The following is a 7,965-nucleotide window of genomic DNA, read 5'->3' as shown; positions in this document are numbered from 1 at the left end:
CGAAACTCTTTAGTCCATTCACTTTATTCTTCTGAGTCAATTCTCTCTCTACACAGCTTCTCTTCTGCTCTCTTCCTTAGCTCCTTTCTTGCCCGATTCTCTCTACACTTCTCTGCTGTTCTCTTTATGTCCTATCTTGGTTCTCCATCTTAGTTCTCTCCAAGTCTCTGAGGTCTACAGTTATATACCCATGCAATCAGCAATACTCCAGCTGAAGCAAGGTCAAACGGCTTGAATTCTTCCAGGGTCAAACAGAGGTGATAAGATCCACACACAGAGCAATAATTGTCAGCATCATTTGCAACCCAAAAGGGGAGTGATTAAAGGAGGTGGGGTCAACTAAGGGCTAAAATCAGTTAATAGATCAAAAAGGGGGAATTTATGTGCTCAAACTATATTCTTAGAAGTGGTTATTAAAATGTTAGGAGTTTTATGTCACTAAGTCATGACTAAAATAAAACTGCCTTCCCCCCCCCCCCCTTTGGAGCCGTATCTGTCTCTGTCTAATCTCAGCTGTGCCCTTTTCTGGCAGGGCAGGTGAAATGAACTGGTAGCTAGATAGCCTGTGCCACAGCTTGATGTACCTGGTACGTAAAAGCCCTTTTGTTGTGGGCTTTTGTTAAAGGGGGACTTGGGCTATGGGAGAAAGGAGGGTTTAAGCTTAATTTGCACAAGAACAAAGTTTTGTACCTAACATCTACCTGGCCTAGGTGGGTATTTACCTTACTCCAGAAGGCTAGCAGGTGGTCTGAATGCTTATCTGCAGTTTGCCCTTGAATGTTTGAGAGATGTCTCAGATAAAATGCTTTTGTCCGGAGAGAGCCCTGGCCAGATACTTGCTCATGGAGATAATTGTAGAAAGGCAGACTTCTGGGTCTAATGCTAAACAGGAGAACAAAAGCCTGGGGATCTTATCCAAATACCCCAATAGGGAAAAATTGTGCCTAATAAATGATCAATCAAATGGGAAAGCTACAATAGCACACAAGAAATTCACTCTAGGAGACAGCTGATACATACAAAAGCAGTATCACCAAGACTCCTTGAGTCTCGGCTTTATCCTCTGGAAGAATTCTTTTTGCTACCATCAACTGAATTCCTACTTCATATTTCTGTGGCTCGCAGCACTTTTTATAGTGAACACGGGTTATCTATACACATTGTACACAGTAAATGTTCACAAAATCAGATTCCCATTCCTTCCGATTCACTTCCACAGGTGGGCTGCGGTTCTCCAGCATTCCAGTCAGAATGTTCACGGCCCAGCAGGCACTGGTCCCCACGGGCCGCACTTCAGCTCCTGCCATGGCCGCTCGATGAACAGCGTCAGGGCCAGCCCGCAGAGGAAGGTCAGCACACAGTGTCCAGAGAAAAGATAGAACTGTGGACAAAGGGGCACAGTGGACAGCTTATTCCATGGGTCCCCCCATGCTTGGCTCTGAGAGTACAGTGCCCCCAGGCCATGAGGCAGAGCCAGGAATAAACAGTTTACCCTGGACTGAAGGCCTTCCCCTCCCTCCTTCAGCTAAATCCTGGAGCAGAGCAACTCCAGAAAAAAGAGCGGCAAAAGCCAGCCCCTAACAAAGCCAGCCGTTTGCTCTGCTGCTCAAGAAGAGCGAGTGGTGGAACTAAGGCAGGACCTGAGGCCAGGCCCTCGCTCACCATATTGGTATCAGTATAGTGGAGAAGGGTCTCCTGCAGTCCGTTATAGAGGATGATCACTATGGGGTGGACGAGGTAGCAAGCGTAACTGATGCTAGCCGGGAGACTCCAGATGCCGCAAGAAAGCACACGCGTCACCGGACCTGGTGGGAAGAGGGACAGAGTCGCAGAGTGGCAAGCCCGTCTGTGGTGCTACCTGACACATTGCAGTATTCTCTTTTTAAAAGAGTGTGTGTGTGCATGTGTGCGTGTGTGCGTGTGTGTGTGTGTGTGTGTGTGTGTGTGTGTGTGTGTTGTGTGTGTGTGTGTGTGTATGTGTGTGTGCGTGTGCATGTGTCTCTTGGAGGCCAGAAGACGGTGTTAGATCCCCCAAAGTTAGAGCTAGAAGTGGTTATGTGAGCTGACCAACGTGAGTGCTGGTCCTTCATCAGCAAACACTCTCAACCACTGAGTCTTCTCTCCAGCCCCTGCAGGCCCCTGTTGTGTCTCTAGACATCCCCTGGCCTCCTGGTGCCCCCACTCTACTGCAATGCCTTGTGAGAGAAGAACTCCTTCTTATCCATTGCTGGACCTTAAATGCATAGAACGCCGCCTGGCACAAAACAAGTACACGAACACATTTATGCCATTCAGTGACTAAACCTGGAAACACTCAGCCCAGCCCCCAACCCCTGGTAACAAAGGGGGTCCCTTTGGTGACTGTTTCCATGAGGCCTGGAAGATGTATATCCAACTTGTATCAGCAAGTTGGGGCCACTTGTTTTCTCTTTAAGCCACGGGGTCCCACCATGTTGGTCGAGGCTGAGCAGCTTTTCCCCTACAGCCTAATACTAAACTCATCCAATGATGTCCCTAGAGTACACAGCTGTCCTGCCCACTCCCCACCCCCACCCTCCACCCCTGGGCTATGCTCCATGGCTTTGAGGATTCAGGGAAGTTTGGAAACAGAGATTTTTCCAGATGGTGCCTGTAGCTAGAGTTTTCCTGCCTTGCCCACAGTCAGGACAAATCTTTGTCACCTGCCAGTCCCACAGCCGCTCAGACCCAACCAAGTAAACACAGAGACTTATATTGCTTACAAACTGTATGGCTGTGGCAGGCTTCTTGCTAACTGTTCTTATAGCTTAAATTAATCCATTTCCATAAATCTATAACTTGCCATGTGGCTCGTGGCTTACTGGCATCTTCACATGCTGCTTGTCATGGTGGTGGCTGGCAGTGTCTCCTTTTGCCTTCCTGTTCTTTCTTTTCTCCTCTCTGTTAGTCCCGCCTATACTTCCTGCCTAGCCACTGGCCAATCAGTGTTTTATTTATTGACCAATCAAAGCAATTTGACATACAGAACATCCCACAGCAGGTGCCTGAGTGATGTTTGGTGGTACCTCTTTACCTCCTCCCTACCTCGGGCCAAATAGAGAAGTGGGGGAAGGAAATGCCAGGAGTCTTGAACATTGTTCTCTCTCTAATTGGGAGAAAATACCTTTCTTTCTATATATGCTCGTCATCTGCTTGCTCCCTCTGCCCAGCAAAAGGCAATGGCACAAAAATATTCCCCCTGGTTATGGAAGGGGCCCTAGTGACTTGTTAACCTCCTCCCCTCAGACAGAAACTGAGGCCTAAGGTGGGTGTGGCCTTGTCCTCTGTTGCTACACCACATCATTTTCTCACTGTTTTTTCAGAGTTCTTGTCTAGCCTCTTAACTAGCTTTATGGAGAAACCCAAACCTTGTCTTTCAGGACCTACCTTATAAGGTACATAAACCAACACAACAAATAATAGATCGAGCGTTATTTACCCCAAGGATAGAAACAAAGTGTTCTTTCTGCACTGGTATCAATCATTACAATCATCCCTCCCTACCTCTGGGTGCACACCTTGTCTTTTAACTTTGTCGCCCTCTGGAACAGGGTGTGAGCCCAAGAGCAGAGCCAGTGGCCCCCTCCTACCTCCATAGCCTTCCTGACAGGCAAAGATGATCCAGCCCACAGCTGCTGCCCACAGGGTCCGATGGAGGGCCTGGTAGATGGCAGCAGCCGTGGAAGAGGCGGGGGAGGTGTCATCCACTACGTATGCCAGCGAGACAACTGCAAACAGGGTCAGCAGAGAGAAAGTCCAGCCCAGCGTGGCCTGCACCTGAGGGGAGAACAAGGGGCAGTTCACAGCTCGTGAATCGCTGCATCCTTTGGCATATGCTCACTTCTTTGGTGCCATTTCTATCACTTGAGATCCCTGTGTGTAAACCTCAGTCACTACAGATTTCACTAAAACAAAAGATCAGCGTAGTGGTAGGCAGGAGTTAGGAACAATGCCGCTGAAGGGAGTGTGTACCCATAAAGGGATGAGCTGAGCTGGGTGTGGAAGCATATGCCTATAATCCTGTTGCTCAGGAGACCAAGGCAGGAGAACTGAGTTCGAAGCCAACTGGGCTACACTGGGAGACCAGATCTCAAAAACCAAAAAGTAGTTGTAGAGAATAATAGCCTACTGAGTGACACGATGATGACTCTGCATGTCCAACTGTCCTTAGATCACTTTCATGTACATACATAATGTGCTTGGACCGTATTTGCTCCCTACTAATCCACACATACCCCCTCTTCCCTCCCTCTGGACACCTTCCCATCCTGATTGTCACTCCGTTCCTCTCACACAAGAGACAAGCAGGGAGGATGGGGGGAGGGATTAAGGGCTTACGGTGACAGAAGAGCCCTGCGCCTTGATTGCAGTGACATGTACAAATCTCTACACAGGACAGCAGTTCCCAGAACTACACAAGCACATACAAAGAAAGTGCAGGGGAAACCGGCAGGTCTAAGGTCCAGGCGTTGAGCATTGTCAGTTCGTGGGGATGATAATATACCACAGTTCCCTGACATGGTGCCTGATGCACAGCCTGGTTGAAGGACACGAAGGGCCTCTCACATTGTTTGTTTTACAATTTCCCACAAATATATAATCAGTTCAGGATCCGTTAGAAGAGAACTTTCCTCTCCAACACTCCCTCCACTCCTAATGTCCTACTCTGTCCCTTAATCAAAAGGATGCCTCATAGGTGGATCTCTGTGAGTTCGAGGCCAGCCTGGTCTACAGAGCGAGATCCAGGACAGGCTTCAAAGCTACAACAGAGAAACCCTGTCTCGAAATACCAAAAAACAAAACAAAACCAAAGGATGCCTCAATAATGTGGAAGAGGCCCCTTGAGGAATTGAGAGGAGAGCAACTTCAGGCTCAAACTTAAGTTCCATCCCCCGGCTTTGTTTAAGTCCTGGATTTTATGCTACATGTCTTGATCTCTTCAGACCCAGACCTATCTTCCAAGGCTCTCTTGCTTCTCTGTGCTCTAGCTCCTAAGCCGCCATGATGATCAAGCTGAAGTAAGAAGCTTGAGACCTACTTGGAACTCAACTACCTGCCCCCGGTTGGCTGTAGAGAAGGAGAGGAAACTATCGGGGGGAGGGTTCCTACTCTTTCAGTTCGAACTAAGTCAGTCTTAGCCCCTCACCCTCTGCTAAATCTTTGGTGTCAGCAAGTCTGCAACCTCAAGAAATACAGCTGAACCCATGCTGTCCTCCGCTCCTTGCCTACCTGTCTGTTCACAGGGTCCTCCCCGTCTCATCCCCAGCAGCCACCGCATGCTCGGCTTCCTCAGGTAGGAACCAGAGTTCTCATTTTTCCCAGCATTCAGTTTTGTTTCTCCAGCTCAGTCTGTATCCCTAGCTGCATGCTCCTGACCCCAACACTGCCCTTGACATGGCTCCCCAATGCTTCCTTTTGTCTTACCCTCTCCCCTTTGCTAATAAATACCCTGTTCTCCCTGGAGCCTCGGGTCACCTGGGCTGTGTTCAAGGGTCTCTTTGATGGCTCTGTGTTATATTCTACAGCTGGATAGTGCGTTTCCAGAACATCAAAATGCTGACATGTAAAAGATACACTCTTCTGTACAGCCACTTGTCCTGATGAATCTTTTTGTTTGCTGGCTTGTTTGTTGGGGTAATTTTTTTTTTGGTTTGGTTTTGGGATTTTGTTTGTTTGTTTGTTGTTTTGTTTTGGGATTGGGGGAGGGTTGGTTTCTCAAAAGAGGGTTTCTCTGTGTAGTCTTGGCTGTCCTGGAACTTGCTCTAACTCACAGAGATCCATCCACCTGCCTCTGCCTCCTGAATGCTTGGATTGAAGGCATGAGCCGCCACACCCAGAAAATTCTATTTCTTGATGTTGCTATGAGTCATATAAGCTTTCCCAAGGGCCAGAGTCTCCTTTCTGAACTGTCTATGACAAAGCCAAGGCCAATGATGGTCATATAGAGCCCTTGGAGGGGCAACAATGGTGCCCCAATAGTGCAATCAGATTCTTGGTCCTTTAGCTCAGAAAGGAGGACCGGACTCTGGCTGGAAGAAAAGTCCTCCTCACGGTTTAGCATGGAGGTACAACACACTGCATCACAGTAATGAATCCAGCAGCCTGGCTCCACCTCCGCTTGGAAGAGCCAGGTGAGAGAGGCCACGCCCATCCCAGCCAGACTGAGGCCCTTACGGGGAGGCAAGGGGACAACATACCGGAGTTTTGAGAATGCTTGTAGGGTGGTCTGAATGCATGAACATGCTCAGGAAGAGGCCCACAAGGAACGGGCCGCACCGGCAGTAGGGTTTGGTGTAATACTCTGAGAAATACAGGGCAGTCTCGTTTTCACTGGAAACAAACAAGGAAGCAAGACAGAAGCTCAGTTTTGAGCTGGATGAGGAAAAGAGAATGTCCTCTGGGGTGATCCACGAGTCTAGAGTCAGATTTCCCAATAATGCAATAATGATCCACACACAGTGACCACCTAGGTCCTAGACTCTTGGGTCACAGTTGGCTTGTTGAAATTCTAAATTCCCCTGGGCTCCGTACCCAGATCTCAAAGGCATGTGATGATTTCATTTGTTTTAAATCCTCCTTCGTGGTGGCTGATCCACTGCCTCTAGGAGTGAATGGAGTGCCCAGAAGGATCTGTGAGAGTAGGGGGTTCCAAACGTGGAGCTGGAGACATTTGAAAGATGGGACGTGATGGTGAAGACTTGTAATCCCAGCACTTGGGAAGGAGAGGCAGGCAGATCTTTGTGAGTTCTGGGCCAGCCTGGTCTATATAGCTAGTTTCAGGACAGCTGGGGCTGCATTGAGAGATCCTGTCTCCAAAAGAAAGAAAGAAAGAAATAAAGAAAGAAAGAAAGAAAGAAAGAAGGGAGGGAGGGAGGGAGGGAGGGAGGGAGGGAGGGAGGGAAGGAAGGAAGGAAGGAAGGAAGGAAGGAAGGAAGACAGAGAGAGACCGACAGACAGACAGACAGAGACAGAGAGAGACAGACAGACAGAGAGACAGAGAGAGACAGAGTTTCGGATAGCTTGCAGGCACTGACTGAGCTATCTTCTCAGCCCCTCTAGGCTTATGGGTTTGGGGGGGGGGTTGTTTGTTTTGTTTTGTTTTGTTTTTTGAGACAGGGTTTCTCTGTGCAATTTTGGTGCCTGTCCCGAATCTCGCTCTGTAGCCCAGGCTGGCCTCAAACTCACAGAGATCCCCCTGGCTCTGCCTCCTGAGTGCTGGGATTAAAGGCATGCATCACCGCCACCACCTGGCTAGGCTTATAATTTTATTGGGAGGTCAGGAAGGGCTGCTTTGGAAAATGTGACATTTGCATGGACATCTAGAAAGACGGGCTGGGGGCAACCCTGACAGACCTCAGATGCTAATGGAAGATCGTTCTAGACTGAGAGAACAGCAGAACCATAGACTCCGGTGTGGCTGGTCTGAAGTCAGCAAATAAAAGGTTGCAGCCAGGTGGCTTTGGGACGAATCTGAGCTTTTGGCTGGCTCGCCTGATTTTCACAAGTGTGGTGTTGACTGCTGTATTGAGAAAAGTCTAGCTCCTGTTTATACACGGATTTCTATGGCAGGATGAGAAGTAGCTTATTGTGGAGGCAAAAGAGCTTTGAGAGGTAGATCCTAAGTTCAAATAACACCTATGCCAGCCCTTAGCTGCTGTATGACCTTGAAAAGGTAACCCCAACTTCATCATGGGTTCAGTTTCCCCATCCAGCAAGATATCTGCTACACTAAGGGAGAACCCCATTTCAGCCACATGGGGGTGCTCCTGTCCTCTGAGAAACATTTCCTCGAGTCATATACTTGTTAGAGGACCCACGCCTACAAGTTGAAAGGTTGAGAAATTCAGAACTTTCTTCTGGATCAAAGGTGTATAACCCAATTTTCCCATAAGCTGATGGGCATAGGACGAACAGCCTGATGATTCTGAAGACCTCTCTGGGATACCC

At 48.6% G+C, this 7,965-nt stretch overlaps 1 protein-coding gene across 1 annotated transcript in view; it reads right to left on the bottom strand.

The window, feature by feature from the left end:
• Positions 1–478: 478 nt before the first annotated feature.
• Positions 479–7,965, bottom strand: part of LOC102928353 (O-acyltransferase like protein-like) — a 50,895-nt gene continuing 43,408 nt past the window's right edge. Inside the window, exons 12-15 of the mRNA XM_006970121.4 lie at positions 6,216–6,348; positions 3,609–3,795; positions 1,663–1,805; positions 479–1,381 (exon numbers count right to left, since the gene is read on the bottom strand). Of these exons, the coding sequence (XP_006970183.1) occupies positions 1,256–1,381; positions 1,663–1,805; positions 3,609–3,795; positions 6,216–6,348 (589 nt within the window). The 3' untranslated portion in view covers positions 479–1,255. The remainder of the gene's footprint in view (positions 1,382–1,662; positions 1,806–3,608; positions 3,796–6,215; positions 6,349–7,965) is intronic.

This window comes from Peromyscus maniculatus, chromosome 19 (genome assembly GCF_049852395.1).
Source record: "Peromyscus maniculatus bairdii isolate BWxNUB_F1_BW_parent chromosome 19, HU_Pman_BW_mat_3.1, whole genome shotgun sequence".
Taxonomy (NCBI): Eukaryota; Metazoa; Chordata; class Mammalia; order Rodentia; family Cricetidae; genus Peromyscus; species Peromyscus maniculatus.
The sequence above is the reverse complement of the archived record's forward strand: the minus strand, read 5'-3'. Positions and strand labels throughout refer to the sequence as shown.